Source organism: Xiphophorus couchianus, chromosome 12 (assembly GCF_001444195.1).
Source record: "Xiphophorus couchianus chromosome 12, X_couchianus-1.0, whole genome shotgun sequence".
In the NCBI taxonomy this organism is placed as follows: Eukaryota; Metazoa; Chordata; class Actinopteri; order Cyprinodontiformes; family Poeciliidae; genus Xiphophorus; species Xiphophorus couchianus.
The window spans coordinates 20,635,518-20,655,471 of record NC_040239.1 but is presented as its reverse complement, the minus strand read 5'-3'; the positions used below and the strand labels follow the sequence as shown (position 1 = coordinate 20,655,471).

Below are 19,954 nucleotides of genomic sequence, written 5' to 3'. Positions count from 1 at the left end.
ATGTGTTGCTGCTGCTTTGTTCCTTTTCAGGACCTTAACTAACCCCGATACCTCAATTGGGCTCAGAAGTCCTCACTTCACGTCCTGACATGCAGAACACGTGTTTAGGAGGTGGGGAGTGAACTCATCCCTCCGTGACATTTTGATAGTCATACTAGATACCAAACTTAGACTTATTCTTTATTGGTTAATAAATAAATATTTAAACATCTTTGCATACATTGTCTGTCTAGTATAAAATAAAACCATGATAGAGAGAGCACTTTCAATTTACCATGATTGTTTAATAAATCCCCTTACCAAGCAGTGTAATGCCCACGTCCTGTTTCTACTTTGGCTTTTTTGGGGGGTGATGGTTAAAGTGATAACAGTAGGTACCAACAGGTAAATGTAATAAAAGTTAATTAAATTGATAAGCAGGAAAGTACCTCTGCATCTTGATTCATCATTCCGCACAATTTAGAACATTTCTGATTAGCAACAATTTCAGTTTTCAAACTTTCTGCTAGCGCAGTAAAAAAAAAACTAAGGGGAAAAATTATGTTTAGCGATTATATCAGGACATTATGAAGAAACTTGTCAGATTCATTGAGGGTTTTTTTCTGCTACAGTTTTCCACAAATGTTTGTATGACTAATTTCTGCTATTCTGGTGAATTCATACAGATGAGGGTTGGTTCATGACTTTTGCCCAGAACTGCACATAATCATTTTTTGTTTGGTAGCTTTGTAATGACATATTTACATTTTATGAAAAACATGAAAACAAGAGCCAAATCTGACAAAATGTTTTTGTTTTTTCCTGATTACCTTTATTTCCTGTTAAATGCCTTGAAAGCAATGCATCATCGGCAGTAAAATATTTACAAATGAGCTTTTACTGAGGTAATAAAATACCAAAGATTGTGAAATATGTCATTAGGGAATGTTAATGTTAAAAGTCTGTAGCAAAACCGCAAAGATTTTAGACTTTAAAGGAACTTGTTTTATCCATAAGGCAAAATTTCTTCTTTAGTGCAATATTTCTTCAGAAAAATTAGAAAATTAGATAAGAGCAGTGTTTTTGTTTTAATTGGATTTATCAGTAGAAATAAGAAAGAAAAATAGGAATAAAGATAGATATGCTGTAGGAGAGGTACATAATTGATTTTGTAGTATTTTTGGGCACATGCTTGTGTTTATGCATACATCATTACACCATGTAATAACTCTGCTAATACACTTTCTGCTTACTTAACTTGCATGATGGTGACTGCCCCACTTTCCTCATTTAACCTTCACTTTGCTTCAGGTCAGGGCTGTTATCTAATCTTGGTGCACACCATGCCCTTTACCCTTTGCGAGAGGACAGTAGGAGGCGCTCTGTAACCGCTTTGTCTCATTTACAGACCATGCTTTTGAGAAGAAACTGGAAACGATCTAGTAAGGTAAACTAAAACAGCATGTAACTCACCAAACCTCCGATTCTGCTGTAACTCCACCACCGACCGCACTGCACCTCGCCTATCCTTCCTCACTGGTGTCCCGGTACATGGATGGAGTCTCCCCGGCCCTCTCCCTCCTATCCTCCTTTTCTTCCTTCCACAGTGGTTTTAGCATCTGTTTTTTTCTCAGTTCCCATTGTCACCACCTTATTTTCCACAAGCTGCAATATACTACCAGCTATCTGCACTAATAGAGGGCATGCACATTTTATGGTTTTTGGTTGCTTGTGCAACAAAGGCTGCCTTTGCCTTAAAGATTTACTTTAAGGCAAATTAAGTAGGTACACATCAAGGGTGGAGGAAAATTATTTAATTTCTTCTTAGCTTTGCTGGCTTCAAAACACAGTTTGTTTCTGTAAAGAAAAGGAATGGCAAATTGTTGTTGATGTACAGCTTGTCACATCATTTTACTAAAATTGGACATGGACATTTAAAGTCAAAAGAATTACTGAATCAGTAGGACTGGAGTGTTGTCCCATTTTTTTTATTAGTCATTGTCGTATTGACCCGTATTAAAAAAAAAAAGCTATTTGCTCTTTGTGACACTTAAAAGTGTCAGATCATCAAAAATATTTTACTGTCAGACAAAGTTGACCTGAATCATGTTTTTTAAGTGATTTCTTGCTTTTACAGGTCAGTCAGTAATACTGGAGGCAGTTACTGTTTCATGTAGGGCTTGGTATGCTTTTTTTACTTAAACAAAAAATAGCTTTAAAACTTTGTATTGACTATGATTATCTTTGCCTAATATTAAAGTTTATTGATGTTAACTGTGTCAAAAGAGAAAAAACCCCAGAAGTAACAAGAAAGGAAGCACTTTTTCACTAAAAAAAAACGCTCTTTGGGTGTGTATGCTCTTCACCTTTGATGTGTGTATCATATTGCAGACTCTGTGTCAGAAAATAAAGCAGTTTAGGATTATCCAGGACTCTTGCCCAGCTAAACAGCTGGGAAATGTGATTGATCGTATTGCATTTTTTAACTTTTTTTCCCCATCAGTTGCAATTATAGTTTCGACTTTATTTTCTGTTTCGCATATTGCCGTACTTGGAATAAAGCGCTACATTTTGACTTTTGTTTCTTATGTTGCTTTTGATTGCTGTCAGGTCAAACATGAAGCATGCTGATCGAGACTCTTCCTCTCCTTATTTGCTCGTGCATGAATCTCGTTAACTGTTCCTTTGTCAGCCATTTTTAGCAATAATGTTAAAGACAATTTTGTGCTCAAAATTGGATTCGTTTCATTTGCCCATATTTCAAAATTCTTTTAAGGTGTCATGCGACTAAGAAGAAAAGGTGTTGTACTTTCAGACCTTTCACTACATTTCCTGAAACAGGATTAATGTTTCTAAAACTCACAATAAAGACGTCTGCTGTGTATGCCAGGTTGGATTTGAGCACACAAACTTGTGTGATGTGAATATTTTGAAACCTCTGACCAGTTCCGATTCTGTGACTAATGAATTAGCTGATGTTAGTTTTCCTCTGCTGCTTACTGCCTCCTCATCTGTGTGCTGGACTACACAGAGTGTATGATTGTTTTCAAACAGTCAATTTTCAACTGATTAAGGCATTTTAATTTGAACTTTTAAAATGGACAAAGAAACATTAATGGAGTCATAGTACTAAACAGCTTCTCAGTATCTCTGTGGGGTTATTGATTCTCAATTAAGAAATATACAGTACAGACCAAACGTTTGGACACACTTTCTCATTGAATTCAATGAGACACAGTTGTGTCCAAACTTTTGGTCTGTACTGTATGTACAGGTTGTTTGGATTTCTCACACTTGGTCACATTACAACAGCAAGGAGTATGTTTCTGCTAGCTTTGTACATCTACACAGAGATTATTATTATTATTTTTTGCCAAAATTATGAAGTCTTGCCTCAGATTTGCAATTGGATTTGAGTCTGGACTTTGACTGGACCATTTATAGATATAGTTCCTTTTGTTGCATCGCTGTTATGTTTAGATTGTCATCCTGTTCACCTTGTACTCCAATTTGATGCCTATATTTATTTATTTTATTTTTTTGAGGACTTCCCTGTATTTAACTCCGTCCATCTTCCCATTGACTTTGATGAGCTTCCCTCTTCCTGAGGGAGAGGGAACTGAAAATTTTGTTTTTATTTTTACTTATAAACTATCAGTTGTTAAAATTCTGAAAACCATACATAATTTTGCTTCAACTTCCCAGTTTTGCACTTCTTTGTGTTGATCTGTCGCTTAAATTTCCAATAACATACGCCTTAAGTTTATGGCTGCAATGTGACAAAGTGTGGGAAAAGCTGAAGAGGTATGGATACTTTTGCCAGGCTTTGCAGATAGCAATACAAGAATAAATGGGTCATGTTCTGTCAGGACAAAACAGTGACCTCATCATTATCATACAGCAGCTAGTGAGCAGAATTAATGGGAGATGTGGGAGTTACTGCATGGTAAGATGACTTCATTGCAGGGAGCTATTCGCAACTGTTTAATGTCTGGAGAATGGAAATTAAGAGGCTCTGTCTCCAGATCAAAGGCCTGCACTCACGAGGCAGGGTTTGTTCAGAGTTTAATGAAATTCACCCGCAAAACAAAAGCTATGCTAATAAACGCTGCCTAACGAGGAAGGAGGAGAGAGAGAGTGAAGTAGAGATGGAAAGGGGATTTGTATTTGCTTGATAAATAAAGCCTAGATTTTGTTTTAGTGAAGGGTACTGACATTATTCAAAGAGAGGTTAAACAGGCTTTTGGGAGCTAAAAAACAGTTGAGGTGGAAAACATACCTGGAAAACATAGAAGAACCAGTCTAGATTTAAGTTTCCACACAGAATAAAAAAGGTAAGCAGTGTCACATAGCTAAACCAGATTTTGAGACAATTCACTGGAAACTTTTTCAGCCAAATCTATTTTCACAGTAGCTCTACTTTACACACCAAAAACTAGAACAATGCAATCTGATATACGTTAAGGTGCTTTTGTTAAAAAGTTATTTTTTAATTTACAATAACCCCCTGATGGGATGTGAAGAGATTAAAACTTAAAAATAAATTCTGTTGAATTATTATGTTTGGTTCTCACTTGTGATCTTTTGTTTGTTTTGGTTCTGTTTCTGGGCTACATTAATGTACCCGAAGCTGGTTATTGCCCTGAAGTATACCAAAAGCCCCAAATTTGTATTTTGGGGTCAAGTTTTTCTTTTGTTTGCTTTTTGGCATCTGTTCCACACACGTGCTGATAGGATTCTCCATTTTGTGAGAAATAATTCTTTATTTGTGTGTTTGTCTGCAGTATCAGAGTATGAGGCTCTCGGATGTGCACAGGAAAGCCCAGCTCTGGCGAGGTATCGTCAGCGTCAGTCTAATCGAAGGTCGCAACCTGCAGCCCATGGACACCAACGGCTTCAGTGATCCTTATGTCAAGTTCAGGATGGGTCATCAAAAGTACAAGAGCAAGGTAAAGGAATAGCTGCTGAATATGTAAAATAATTAAATGAAATTGCCTTATGTAATAATGCTATGAAAGCTTTAAAGATACTATTTTAAAAAATAGATAGCTTGATTTCATAAATTTCCTCATGAAGCTTGCCCTGCAGCTATTCAGACTTCTTGTTCAACTATTTTTATTATGTGAAAAAGTATTTTTTGCTTATTTGTATGTTACTGGATAGAAAAACAGCTCAAGCATTTCAGAGTAGACATAGAAAATCATGTAGCAATTGGACAAATTTCCATTTTTCTATATTAAATCTTTTGTGTCCTGTCTTTTTTTTTTTTACTTATTACCATAATACTTTTAGATCAAATACACTGCAATACCTTTATGTAAAGTGTATTATATATGACACTTACCCTTAAGCCCCAAATTATTCACAACCGTGGCAAAGCTTTTAATTTGACCAACATATTTCTTTTGACTGCAAGTTATATTAACATTTTGGAGTTACCTTAACTCCAAAATGTTACCTTAATTCCTATAGAGAATCTGCAGAGGGATTTAAAGATTAGGGTGATGGCGAGGAGGCTTTCAAACCAAAAAGACTTGGTTTGAAAGCCTCCATTGGAAACATTCAAAAAAAGCTAGTCAGCTTTAAGCAGGGTTTGATTGTTGTTGTGTCAATAAAGGTTCTTCTATTGATTACTGAGAAGACCATAATCATTTTTGACATTTTTTAGTAAAATCTGAAAAACCAAAGATTTTCAAAAGTTTTTTTTTTTTTTTTAATTAATACTGTTTTTCATTGCTTCACTGTTTTTTGAGAGATGTCTGTCTCATTCTTCAACAGAAAGTAATTTGTTATTTTAATGTAAGCTTAAACCTAAATCCGGCAGGTGTACAAATAATTTTGGGCTCAAGTGTAGGATTTAACAGGTTTGTTGCAAGTAAGTGAGCGTGGAGGCAACTGTGTTTTATTCAGACAATTCCCAAAACACTAAACCCGCAATGGAGAGAGCAGTTTGATTTCCATCTGTATGAAGAGCAGGGAGGCTACCTGGACATCACAGTCTGGGACAAAGATGCTGGCAAGAAGGATGACTTTATGGGCAGGTACAGTAGTCTCCACCAGTCACTTATTTTCCTTCTTTTTTATCAAATGCAGCTCTGTAAAATCAGAGATGAATTAGATTTTTGGAGCTTACGTGTGTAATATTAGTCTTAGACAAAAAAGATGTCTTACACAAGAAGAGCTATTTATCATCCTAATCTAAAGTGGTTATGTTTTCTCTTCTTACTGAACTGTTCATTTTTTAACCCCTGTTCAAGTTGAATTATTGCAGTGCATAGCGTAACTATGCAAATTTAAACCCACTTTAGCAAACCTTTGCTTTGAAGGGCATGCCAGAAACCAAGTCATGTCATTTTTATTGGGCTGCCATTTTAACACCAGATGCATTAAGGCCATGCCAGAAAATCAATTCAGTTGAGAGGATGCTTTTAAGTGCCTACTAAAAGATATAAAATATGTCAGCTTTGCTTAAGTTGTGTTCTGTTGCTTACCTTTTGCACACTTTGAATTTTTTTTCTGTTTTTAGGCTCTTATCACTGCTCCCCCAAAAGCAAGGAGAACGATATGTTCTTATTGAAATCATCAAACACACCCAAGACAGTTGGTGCAGTAGGTTCAACTTTGTATTTCTTGCTTTATTTTAGGTGTACTATCGACCTGTCACTTCTCAGTAAAGAACAAACTCACAAGCTGGACTTGCCGCTGGAGGAAGGAGAAGGTGTTCTGGTGTTGCTGGTCACACTCACTGCATCGGCCGCGGTTTCAATCTCAGATCTGTCCGTCAACATGTTGGATGATCCACTTGAAAGGCGCCAGATTATGCAAAGATATGTGAGTTTGGACAATATAGATATGTGTGTGGACACTTTGGTTTAAGACTTTGAATTGAATTGTTTTCAGAAGGAAAGTCAAAAAATGCTGAATTAATGGGGAGAAAAAATCAAAGATTGACGTAGCAGAATATGTTTTTCTTTTATAAGAAACAATTATCAAAGTTCATGCAAGTGATAGTTTTTTTCTCAAAGGCAATATGGCTTTTTGCCCAGGGTGGTAAATTACAAGAGGGGCATTGTTAGATATTAGAGGGCTATTTCTGTTTTTAACATAACAGGCCAAAACAAATCAGACCTTGTCAGAATTGATATGTGCCAAATATCTAAAATTCTATCTACAGTTTTCCTGTATAACCTTTAAATAGCAATAATAATAACACATTTTTTATTGTCATAATTTGAGTAACACAAAACACTTGTTTCTAATAACACATTTTTTGAACATTACTTTGCAAACTTCTTCTAATAAAGTTTTTTAAACTTGTGGGACATTGTCATTATAAGTAGTATGGATTTCACTGGCTGTAAGGTTGATATTTACAGGCATGGTTACAGACAAAACAGAACACAGACAACACAGATAAAAAATGTGGAATCAAAAGGACCACAAGAAATTGTGCAGACTTCTATTGCTGATTTGGTAAATGCAGCTTGTGCATTAGTGGCATAGGTTAAGCTGTTAGAATATAACTTGTCTTATACTTTTGTCATTAAGCTTACTTTGTTAGACATGAATAGAATTGTAGAAAGAGTAGAGGATCCATCTGCTCTAACACAATGGCTTTAAGTCTTTGTCTTAGTCTCATTCACCCATCACTCCTTGTCACTTTTTGCTACAAAGACCCCCAGATTGCTCTCATCAAGAGGTCTGACTCCCTGACAGCTCTCATCTCTGCACAACAGCCTCCATGAAAACTGCTAAAACATGGGATGCTGTGCGACTGGGTGTGTTCACATCCGTGTTTGACATATTACAGGACATGATTGGATTTCAGTGACCGATACCACCCTGCTGGTGTGTATTTACACCTTCCAACGTGTGGCCAAACATCAGTGCATTGACCTACATACATTGCCGTGGTGGTGCCTTGTTGGCTAGCCACAGGAGGTCGTTCGTTTTGCTCGCCGCTGCAGCGACCACCTGAAATCAAAAGGTGGAGCTCTAGGACCGAAACAAAACCATGCTGAGTCCCTCCTGAAAGCCACAAAACGACGGCAGAGGGAATAAGCGCAGCAGTGTGTGTGTTTCCAAGAATGTGTGTAATGGGGGCGAGAGGTAAAGGGTTAGGGTTGCACCGGGAAGGGAAGGGAAGGCGTGTAAAATGAAAAGAAAAAGCTATTTCACCTCTCTCACAACTCGCACAGACCCCGTTTTTCTGCTCGACCGTTTTTCTGCACATTTTACTTCCCTCACCTACCTTTTTTGCCTGCCGCCTCCTCTCTCCTGCTCTCCCCATTTCTGTCCCACTCTCAGAGCAACCTCAGCTCTTTGTCTGCCTCTGCCGTGGCCTTCCTTTGAGATGAAGGGATGGAAAGATAGAGGGAAGGGGGGGAAGAAAATAGGGGGTTGCAGATGGAGGGGCACAGTAAGGTCAGTTTGAAGACTTGAATGGTCTCTGCCTATTAGCATATTCCTTTTCCCCAGACTGGCAGTCTTTCAGTTGGAGAATTTAATAAAGATGTACCTTATCAAAGAGCACTGGTTAGACGAAGTACCACCACTAATATATAACAGTGCTGCTGAAAGCCCGCTAATCTCCCCAGTGTGCGCGCGTGTGCATGTGTACTGTACGTGCATGTGCAGACCCCATTTTACTGACTGACATTTATCAGCCTAGAATCAGCTGTGCAGCACAAAACATCCACTACTGCTAATCACAAGCGAACATTCGCATGCAGGCACCTCCAAAAACAGTAGCTACCTACGGTGTTTCGGCTGTGTCTCATAAAATGCTATGTGTCTGTGGGGAGAATCAATACTATGTTATCATCGCAGCTATAAAGAGAAGGTAGATTTACAAACTGCAGCGAACCAGGAAATGCAGCCTAATAATGAAAACATACTTTTGGATGGTTTAGTTGAAAGTAGTGTGCAGCAGGGATTTTTTTTTTTACTTTGTATTTTATATTTTAATGGTTTTGGAGTCAGAAATGTCTGTGTCACTGAAAAAGATATTATTCTAATCCTTCCCTTAAATGATCACAGTAAGGTGTTAGTTTAATCTGAGGCCATTGATGAAAACAGAAAACATACATCTGAGTGGCACAGGACTCTTAGCATCCTTCTCATTGCAGCTTGCTAACTTGTGTTTACACTACTAAAGATATAGATATGCAGCAAATCATAAGATGTTCAACATTTTTCAACAACATCCGAATAACAGCTATGTACAACTCAATATCTAAAAGTAAAAGCTCTGCTTTACTGTTATACTGTTTGATCTTAGCACAAGGATCTTAGCACCAGCATTAAGCAGTCTTTCACTAATCAGTTATAAATAACATATTCATCATTAGCATAATTAAGTATTAGCATCTTTAATTGCATTGGCCCTAGATGCAACGTCACACCATGTGTACGAAAGAGAGAGTCTGTTACACAACTCCGCAGGTAAACTGGATTTGAAGACAAATGTCGAGTTGACATTTACAATTGTCTTCAACTTTTCTTGTTAGCTATTTGCATTAAGGGTTATTGTGGTTAGCATTACTAACTGTAACAGCAGTCTCTGTGTGTATTCCTGTGGAGTTAATGGAGTAACACAGAGAATTGATGTTTTCAAAGCAACTTTGCTGCAATTTTCTCAGTCTCCTTCCCATGTTTACTTCTTACACAGTAAACATGCCTTCATAAAAGATTGTTTTTTAAAATCTTCTTCTGTGACTGAATTTTTACATATTTAAGCAATGATAAGACAGCTATGTCTTCTGCACCAAAAGAGCGTTGTTGACAACAGACCAAGTAGCAGTTGGGATGCGGTCACTGATAGGAAAAAGATCAGATTGTTTCTGACCTGCAAATCACTGGCCAGTCAAGTTTAAAATTCACTCAGATCACCGGCTGTTTGATGTACCTATAATGAGTATACATGTCGTGTATTGCAAGATTGCATGCATGTACTCACCCCTACTAACTCAAACTGTGTTTGAATTTGTCTTATACCATGCAGTGCATTGATGTGACTGCCTAACTGCAGCCTTTCCTTCATCCCTAATTAGTTGTTCCTCAAAACTAGAGGACACAGAAAGAGAGGTAAAAAGAGAGGAGATTTATGCATTATGATGGCAAAGGAGCATGCACACTAATGGCTCTTAATGGGCTTGAGGTGGCCACGAGATGGGTGGATGAGACAAGGAGGACGGGATGACCTCCACTGAAGTGGTGGCACTCCACCACCCGTGTACGTGCACATGTCAGCAGCACCTCTCCTACCCACTCTGGTGCACTCCTCTAAGAGGAAGTGAAAGGACACAACCTGGGCAGGAAGTGAGAACCAGTAAGAGGCTGCATGACGAGCATCGAGCAGCTTTCACTGAGACTCTTGGCACATAGTGATCCTGATTTAAATGAGTAGGAAACAGTGGAAACAGGTGTTAGAGTATGGCTTTTTGTTTGAATTTTTACCATTATTTGATCAAATATCCCATGAACTTCTGGGTGCAGGGCAGATGCTATGAGTGTGTTTCTGAAATGCAGCCCTGATGAAATGTGACATGCTGCAAAGATGACAGTGAGTCATAAGACTATGCCAGCTCTGATTCATTTGTGTGTTTATACGTCTGTGGAGTGTGACAGAGACAGAAAGAAGATGCCATGGTGACGGGCTGTCAGTCACACAGAGGGCAGAGGGTTCATCTTCTGAAAGCCAACTCTATCCATAATCTGTCCTCTGTTTTCTGTTCATCCCTCCTCTTCGTTTCTGTCTTCTCCCCTATCACTCCACCTGCACGCAGATGTGAGGAGAAATGAGCATGGCTGTTGGTCCTCTCGTCTGTCTATCATCCTACCTGTGACCAATCCAGTTGGTGTCTGTCTCTTCTGATGAGGATTTGAATCCTTGTGGAGGATGGGTGTGTTCTCTCTTTAGCAATCATGGATTGAAGTCGAACCCTGGATGTTCCCTTAGGGAGCAGGGATGGGGGTAGGAAGGCATGAAGAGCAGAGGAAGGGTTGGAAGGCAAAAAATTAGAAAACTGACACTCCACTAACCGGTCATATAAATATTTGGTCTCCTGTTTCTTTTAATTTTAATACAAATGGCTCTTTGCTACATGTTTTGATCCAATTGCATAAAAAAGACATCACATATTAATAGTTTTTATTGCTCTGTTGCCTCTTTTGTGACCTATTTTGCCCTCTCTTCTTTACTGCTTCTCACTGGAGCTGTATCTTCTGAGGAATCATTTCTCAAACTCAACACTTGTCCCTCTTTCCCTACATGCTTCTCCTTTCTCTACTCGTTTCCTCTCTTTTTTCCCCCCTTTCACACAGTCTTCCCCCTCTCATCTCCTTTAGAGAGCTTTTTGGACAATGATATCGCTGGAAACAGGCAGAGTCTGACAGAGTTGGTAATAATGAATTAAGTCTGTAGCCTGGCCCTGACTCTGAAATTTAAATTATAATTACTCCTGTGGGGATGGAAGTGGTTATTGCCAGAGAGAGAGAAATAAATTGAAGTGAAGTGTGTTTTTTGCTCTGCTTTTAAGACGTTCCGGCACGCCTCTCAGTTTGGCCCCAGTTAAGTTTTTTTTTTTTTTTTTTTTTAATGATTGTGTTTATACCTGAGTGGTTGGATGTGAGTGAAATCACAAGTTTGGGACTGCTTGTGTGTGCCTCATAGACAGGCCCCGATCTCCACAGGTTTTCCTTTTATGTACCAGGTTTATCAGGTACAGTGCCTGGCACTTTTTCACATTTTGTCACACTAGGTATAATTTTACTGGGATTTTATGTGAGAGACCAGTGCATAATTGTGAAGAGGAAGAAAAATTATAGAGGTCTTTTTCAGCGTTTATGGTGACAAAGCTTAAAATTTTTCTGTTGGCTGTAACAGTTTTTAAGGACATAGTTCTATGCCTCCATCAACTTTATCCATCTTCCATGTCCCCGCTAAGACAAAGCATTCCCACAGCATATTTCTTGGTAGAAATGTTGAGTTCAGGGTGATGATGTGCTGCGTTAGTTTTAAAACGTGCATCGTGTTTTTCTTTTTTTTTTTGCTTTCTCCACGTGTCTTGTGACAAATTGCAAACAGGATTTATTCCAAATTTGTTTGTCAATGTTTTTCTTACTTGTGACTCTTGCACACTGGGTAGATTTTAGAAATGACCCACCAATAGATATTTTGAGAACAAATTCTCCCTCCTGACTGGTGAATCTCTCCAGCACAGTCTCCAGTAGCAGAACAGGCTACTTCTGAATTATTGTTGCCTTTCTTGGACTGTAAGTTTAGGTGGGTGGTCGAGTCTTAGTACTTTTGACATTTGTCCCAAACTAGTTTTTCATTTTTAAATGATAGATTGAACAGCACACTTTGGGATGTTCAAAGCATGGGTTTTATAATCTAAATGTGTTTTAAATGTCAAGGCTTTTCCTAATGAATAAGAAATACCACAGAACATACAAATGACCCACATGTGCTTCAATATTCTAGAGCAGTTCATACAAAAACTGTAAAAAAAAAAAAAAAAGTAATGTAGAGAACCTTGCACGTAATGTTGCAATAATACTAGACCTAACTTTTTCTCTGGACTTGACAAAGAGCTATACAAGTATCTAAGGATAAGGCATTTACCACAAATGTTTTACAGAAATTTTCAATAGCTCATCTCCCTCACCGTGATCCAAAAACTTACTGTATTTAAAAAATAGAAATTGCAGACTCACAAATGGGAGTATTTTGTCAAATTAAATTCTACCATTTGTCCTTTTGTTATCCTCGGCCATAAATGCCAGCTCTACATTTTCAAATAAAGACCCCGTAAAGGACATATTCTACCCTTTCCTCTCTTAATGAAATGTCAGGTTATTGACCTGCCTTTCACTCCGATGCTTTTAGCTGTCCTCTTTGACTCTTCACCTCTGCTCTTGTGATGTTGTAGAGCCTCTGGAGGTCGCTTCACAACCTGAAAGATGTCGGCATGGTGCAAGTGAAGGTCATCAGAGCTGAGGGACTCATGGCGGCAGATGTCACAGGTACGTCGGTGACCTAAAGTACAAACAGTGCAATTATACAATAGAATTTTTTAAATATTCTTCTGTTATTATTTGGTTGCATATTTACAGCAAAAGTATTCATTTCTTTGGATCTTTTTCACATTTTTGCACATACTAGCCACAAAAAGTCATTGTTTTTTTTTTATTAGGATTTAATGTACTAAACCAAGAAATGTAAGGCATGACTGCTTAGTAAGGGGAAAAAAATATTTATATGTAGTTTTTTATGATTTAAAGTCTGAAAAGTGTTGTGTGTATTTTTCAAGCTTAGAAAAGATAATTGGAGATGATCTGTGTGGAACAATTTTAAGTGAACCACTGATTTTTCATTAGATTTATCTACGGACTTTGACTGGACCATTCTAAGATAAAAAGATGCTTTGTTGTAACCCTGGAAGGGTTACAACAAAGAAACTGGAAGGGGATAAAAGTCAGCTCCAATCTCAAGGCTTTTTCAGCTTTTAATGGCTTTACCTAAGAATTGCCCTGAATTTAGCTCCATCCACAGTCCAATAATCTTAGACCATTTTTCCTGTTTCATGAAATAAACAGGAAATAACATGGTGGTGTGCAGCTGCCACCACCGCGTTTTACAGTGGGCCTCTTGTCTGTTTGTTGCCCTCTGTTTAAATCTTCTCCACAACTTTATCACTGAACTGTCTGTTGTGATCTTTGGTCTTCATGATGCCATTTGTTCTCTAATGTTCTCTAAGACCACTGAGGTCTTCAAGGAAAAGCTGGATTCACACTCAGATTAAATCACATGCAGATGGGTTCTATTACTACTTAGTTGACTTTTGAAGGCAATTAGTTGCACAGGGTTTTGTTGATGGATTTCAGAGTAACAAAGGTAGAATATAAATATTAGCTGCATTATAGTGTTTTTCATTTGTTAAATTCTATCAAAATGTTTTCTCTTATACTTGACGTCTAGGCATTATTTTGTGTTTGTCTGATGCACAAATCCCTGATGAAATTTCTCAAAAATTGTGACAGTAATGTCACAATGTGTGAAAAACTTCAGGGGACATGTATAGTTTTGCAAGGCACAGGAGCTTTTTCTTAATTTTTAACATGCTGAGCAGTTTCTGTTGCAAACTTATCTGTACCAGCAATTGCCACAAATCTGAGCTAAAAGATAAAGTCAGGGTGTAATTTTCTTTAGGGGGCTAATCGCCAATGTGAGTCCTTAGAGAATGCTAAAGCCTACTTTGTGCGTGGACGCTAAATTTGTATCTGCTTTTTAAACAAAGATGCGGGCTTCTCATTTGAATAATAGAGAAAAAGTACACATTTGAACCAACAAATCTTTCTCGTCCCTCCTCCTGTGCTTTCTCTGCTTGCTCTCTCTGAATCCTCTATCCTCCATTAATTCTTACTTTTAATTAGGTCTGCAGTGGACAGGCCTAGTTTTTCACTCTGTATTATCTGGTAGAGAGGAGGATGTATGTGTGTGTGTGTATGTGGCAGGGAGACAGAGTTTTCCTCCATTTGAAACATCCACAGTCCCATTAGCAAATACAGAGTGGGGCTGGTTGATTTGGGTTACTGCAGGGAGCGACAGGAGCAGTCAGAGTGCAGGGCTAATGGCTCTCTGGTTCATGGGTCTCACTTGGAGCAGAAATGTGCTCCGTGACACCTTTGCAAAGCTCATCATTCACTCTGAGGTTTATGGATTCTTTTATAAACTAACAGTAAAACTGCAAAAATACCCGTTAGCTGTTTAGTATTGCAGAAAAAAGTATGATGAGTTTCAGTAGTCTTCACTGTTCTGTCACTGAGTTTTTAGACAGCCTTTACTGGATGTTTCTGATCCTTTAAAATTTAATTTTAAAGGATCAAAAAACTAAAAAAAAAGAGATGAAATGTTTTGTGCTTAGCATTTTCTATTGTAAGATGTTAAATACTTTTGGAAAGGTTTTGGATCAATTGAAATCTTGCCTTAAAAAAGGGCCCATCTGCACAACCCCCTGTGCTGGCTGTTCTTCACTCACAAATCACACAAAATCATTCAAACATTTGCACACAGTTGCCCCAAAATGCTCCAAAGGTTTCACTCCTTTGCTCTCTTAACGTGAATGACATGCAGACTTGTCTCAGCATCTGAGAGAAAATACTTTTCAGATTAATTATTTGCTTTGTTTTATCTGAATTCATTGTAAACCTTTCACATACTATAAACAACAAACATAGTGTCTTCTTCCGTTAGTAGCATCTTCCACACTGAAGAGTGTTATTTTTAGTGTGTGGCCTTCACTGGAATCGGAAAAAAGAACAATCTGGACCAATTTAAGCAGAAGATTTGCTGATCCCTCACTCTAGTTTGTTTCTGTCTTACTTGTTTTAAGAGCTTTGTTCTCAGGGCCAAGGAAAGTTTTACATTCAAACAGATCCATCTGAGACATTTTTGAATATATACACTCAGAAAACTAAAGTTGATGTACTTCTTTTGGCTTCCTAAAGCATATTCTCTTCCATTGAGTCGATGGATGCATACTGCGAGTGAACTGATAGGTAAAAGGGGCTATTTCAAAATGGCTTATTTCAGTTTTGAGTCTAATACTCTGCGTGTGTGCGTGAATGTGTGTCTTTGTGCGTGTCACTGGCAGAAACAATCGCTCTGTAAGAGCCCCATAAGAGCCCTCACCACATGAACACCCCATTTTAACAACCCAGACCAAGAGAGGGTCAGGAGCAAGGTGAGAAAGGAACAGAAGCACAGACAAACAGACAGACAGAGGCAGGAGGGGAGACAGAGAGAGGAGGTCAGTGAGACAGAGAGAGTTCACCATCTAGCTCCCATTCAGGCTCCTCTCACTCCTCTCTTTTTCTTCCTCCTCTTCCTCCTCCTCCTCCTCCTTTTCTCTCCCTCTTCTCTCTGGCCATCTCTCTCTAATTGGAGTGTTTTTGTGGAGTAGCTCCACTCCAGCCCAAGTAGGATAACTGAAAATAGTCTCTAAAACCAACAATCCCTTTTGTGTGCCAGCTCTTGTCTCTGAGTGGATGCTATACTGTTAGAACATTTCAGTAGCGATACACACACGTACGCTCGCTCACTCACACACGGGTACCTGCAGCAGCAGCTTCATACGATAACCGGAGAAGATTTCTTTCAGGCAATATTGAAACAAAACTCAGACAGTGAAGAAAATATTTAACTCATTTTTAATTCAAGCTGAAAATACAGCCTTGCAAAAGAAAACATTCCCTTGATACAAAAATCTGTTCAAGTAAAATTTTCAAAAGTGTGCCATGAATTTGTGCTCAGCCTGTCAAAGTTAGTGCTTTGCTGCCCCAAGTATTTTGGATCTTTTCACATCCAAATGTAATTTTTTTTGTCTATTCTTCTTAGTTCAAACTCAATCAAAGTGGATGGAAAGTGTCTGCGGACAACAGTTTCTTATTACTCTTTAAACAATGGCCTTCTTTTTATCTCTCTACCCTTAAAGATTCATCCTGTGGATAAATTATACTCAAGTGTACCTTTTTAATTTATCCATTTAGTTACGTTTATTTATTAAATATGTAGCTCCTTAACACAGTTGGTTTAATCATATTTTAAGCAATACAAGAGTCTGAATACAAATGCAAGCAACACTTAAAGAAATAACAAATAAAAATAAATCAGAAATATATCTTTCTCACCAACTTACAACTATACAGTACTTCTTATTCTATCACATAACATCTAAATAAGATCAAAGTTTCTAGTTGTGGTGCTATGACAAAAATGTGGGTGTGAATACTTTTCTTAGGCGCTATAATATTCATTATGAAATGTTGGGAAGTTTCCTCTCCATCTTTAAACTTCCCACCAGCTCTGAGATTTCTGAGGGCCAATTACTTTTTTCCTCCTCGTCTTTCTGCTGCGTTCCTCCACTACATTTTCCTCAGAGTGCGCAGAAATTAATTTAAGTCCACTCCTTTCCTGCCAGCATCTCAGAGGTCGGACCCAGAGGGGGCGGGAGGAGCTTTACCCGGACATTACCTGGATGGTGCTGAGTGGCGCTCAAATCTGTGCGTGTAATTGGTTAAGACAGCTGCCTCTGGTGCTTGGCAGCCAATAAGGTGAAAGTTCATCACCCATAACAACTGGCTCTCTGCAACGACGCATGCAGCCGCGTCATTAAAGACAGAATATTAGAGGGACAACTGGGGGCAACTGGATGGGGGATAACACACGGCAGAAATAATTTCCATGACCAAATTTGGGTGATTGCATTTAAATTAAATTATTGGCTTGATTTGTTGGGGGGGGGTAACGGTATTATCCAGGCAGACTCCTTGAATAATTGTGGAAGATTCTAAAACTTTACCATATTTTACTGCAAATATATTACTTAAAACTGCTGTCAGAATCTTACTTTTAAGTTAATTTTCTCCACTAATCCTCTGAGTCTTATACTCTGCATGTGTTCGTGAAGGGGTGTCTTTGTGCATATCACTGGCAGAAACAATCGCTCTGTAAGAGCCCCATAAAACCATGGAAGGGATTGTTTTAAAATTATGTGAAATGCAGTTAATATACAGGAAATAAAGTTTATACACAGATGCTCTGAAAACTAGGCTCTTGTGTACCCTGCCTTTTTGTCAATTTTAATGTATCTTGCTTTCAGTCGCAGAAGTCAGAGCTGCCAATATCAACTTGGAACCGCTCGGATCAATAGAGCACCACAAACAGATATAAAAGGCAACACCTACGCCTTAGCATTGATCACAGTGGCATTTACTTTGCACACCCACTAAATGTCCTGCCCTTGTCACAACATTTGAAGAAAATCACACCAATCGATGGCACTCACTCACACACACCTCCCATGACTCACACACACGCAGAGACACAGTCTTTCGGGGGGACTTTGAACTCGGTCCCAAAGTTCTTGAGCATTATTATGCAACATTGCTGCTCTGCTAATATGTCACCGTTGTCTCTTTAAATAATATGCTTTAAACTTGCTGACCTAGTCTTCACGTGTTAATGAATAAAAAGCAAAAACAATCCCATCAGAGTTTTTTCTAGTGAACCGTGATGATCAAAGTCAGAGTTAATTGTTATTTTCAGTGGGAGACCATTGAAGGGAGCTGGTTCAATCCTTTTCAACTCCTTCATACAAAATGCTGCTAAACACAAGGAAAATATGATGGGAGATTATTTAGTTTTAGTTTTATTCTCGGGAGGATGAAGCTATGTTTTCTCCTCTATATCATAATTATAGTAAATTCTGAATCAAAAGTTTTGGTTAAATTTATATTATAACTGACTTGATATAATTAGAAGTGACTCAGGTGATAAATGTTTTTATTGCTTGCCAAACGTCCTAAAGTTTAGGAGAAATAAGAAAAGCCCCCAAAAACCCTCAAAAACTGTCAGAGCATTCCAGGTTTTAAATCAGTTTTTTTTTTCTTCTAAATTTCTGCTCACATAGGCCTTTTAATAAAAGAAAAAAATGAAATGATTGGGAGTTTTTCTTTTCTTCGAGCTCCTCTTTTATAATTTAATTCCAACACTGAGCTTTCTTTTTTTTATTTGTCAAATACATCTTTGCCATTAGTATTTCATTTGCTCATTCTAAAATCACAGATTTTGGAGCAGATGTGTTTCTTCTGTCCCACTCTCGGCCGTCTTTATCTTCTATCCTGAAGTTTTCCAGTCTTCAGAGTCGTGTTGACCTCTGTGTTCTCGCTCTCTTTCTATCGCCCTCCTCCTGACTGCTCGGTGTCCTGAAGTCCATGTTTTCAGAAACAGTTTGCAGCTGATATATTAATGTCTAATGTGCTCAGCACCGAGGCTGAAGAATGGAAAGAGCCATGTTATAAATTTAGATTGTTTGATGGAGCATGTAGCATGAGGTTATATGTATCTTATGGGAATATAAATACTTTTGATTCACTGAACCTGCTGGATCCTAAAAAAAAAAAATCTTAGGGAGCAAATTTTTACGACTGAGCTTTTTGAATTTATGCTATATTTTAATGTGGCAACATTTGTATACTTTATTTATACTTGACAGGTAAAAGCGATCCGTTTTGTGTGGTGGAGCTGAGCAATGATCGGCTACAGACACACACCGTCTATAAAAATCTAAACCCAGAGTGGAACAAGGTCTTCACTTTGTGAGTAGCTTTGACATGAATACTTTTTACTCTTTATTAATGACACATTTTCATACCTTGTTTTTTATATTAATTTTGAATAAATATTAAGAAAATAATTTGATTGTCTTCAGACGTGTGTGTTTCATATTGTAATTTTTTACTTTTAACAATGCAGAACTTTGATTTTTTCTTAAATAAATTTCTAGGTTAAAATATTATGAAAACAATAACATTAATAAATCTAATTTCTCCCTGAATGTGAGACTTTCCTTATCATGAGTGTATTAATTGGTGAACAAATTCAAAATGAAACAAGGTCAAATAAAAGAAATCAAGATATATACAAATATTTTTTTATTTCCATTAATGTATATTCAATGTGTTTTTTTATATATATATTTGTTAAAAAGTGTAATTACCAGTATCTTCTATCCTGTCAAATGTGACAATTTTTGGTGAACCTATTTATATATTTAAAATATAAGTAAATAAATAAATAGATACTTTGTGCTGCTGTGCAATATGATATAATTTTTATTAATATTAATTATTTAAAATATATTAAACATTATGTATTTTATTATTATATAGGTGTGGTATTTCTTGTGATGTTAGATATACTGGATTATTATATAGGCTTTTCTCATCCTTTCTATAAGTCTGTGAGATGAAACAGCTTCTGCACCATTTGAGTCTTATGTCCCCCGTCTTTGTGTGTGGTCCAGCAACGTCAAGGACATCCACTCAGTGCTTGAGGTTACCGTTTACGACGAGGACCGGGACAGAAGTGCCGACTTCCTTGGGAAAGTGGCTATCCCTTTGCTAAATG

General features: G+C 37.8%; 1 protein-coding gene across 4 annotated transcripts in view; it reads left to right on the top strand.

The window, feature by feature from the left end:
* Positions 1-19,954, top strand: part of LOC114154655 (multiple C2 and transmembrane domain-containing protein 1) — a 151,086-nt gene that overhangs the window by 70,056 nt on the left and 61,076 nt on the right. For 3 of the 4 annotated variants that reach the window (XM_028033957.1, XM_028033955.1, XM_028033958.1), the window contains exons 6-12: positions 1,388-1,426; positions 4,764-4,928; positions 5,890-6,020; positions 6,624-6,810; positions 12,915-13,008; positions 19,041-19,143; positions 19,851-19,953. In XM_028033957.1, the coding sequence (XP_027889758.1) occupies positions 1,388-1,426; positions 4,764-4,928; positions 5,890-6,020; positions 6,624-6,810; positions 12,915-13,008; positions 19,041-19,143; positions 19,851-19,953 (822 nt within the window). The remainder of the gene's footprint in view (positions 1-1,387; positions 1,427-4,763; positions 4,929-5,889; positions 6,021-6,623; positions 6,811-12,914; positions 13,009-19,040; positions 19,144-19,850; position 19,954) is intronic. The other variant, XM_028033956.1, reaches the window with a different exon arrangement.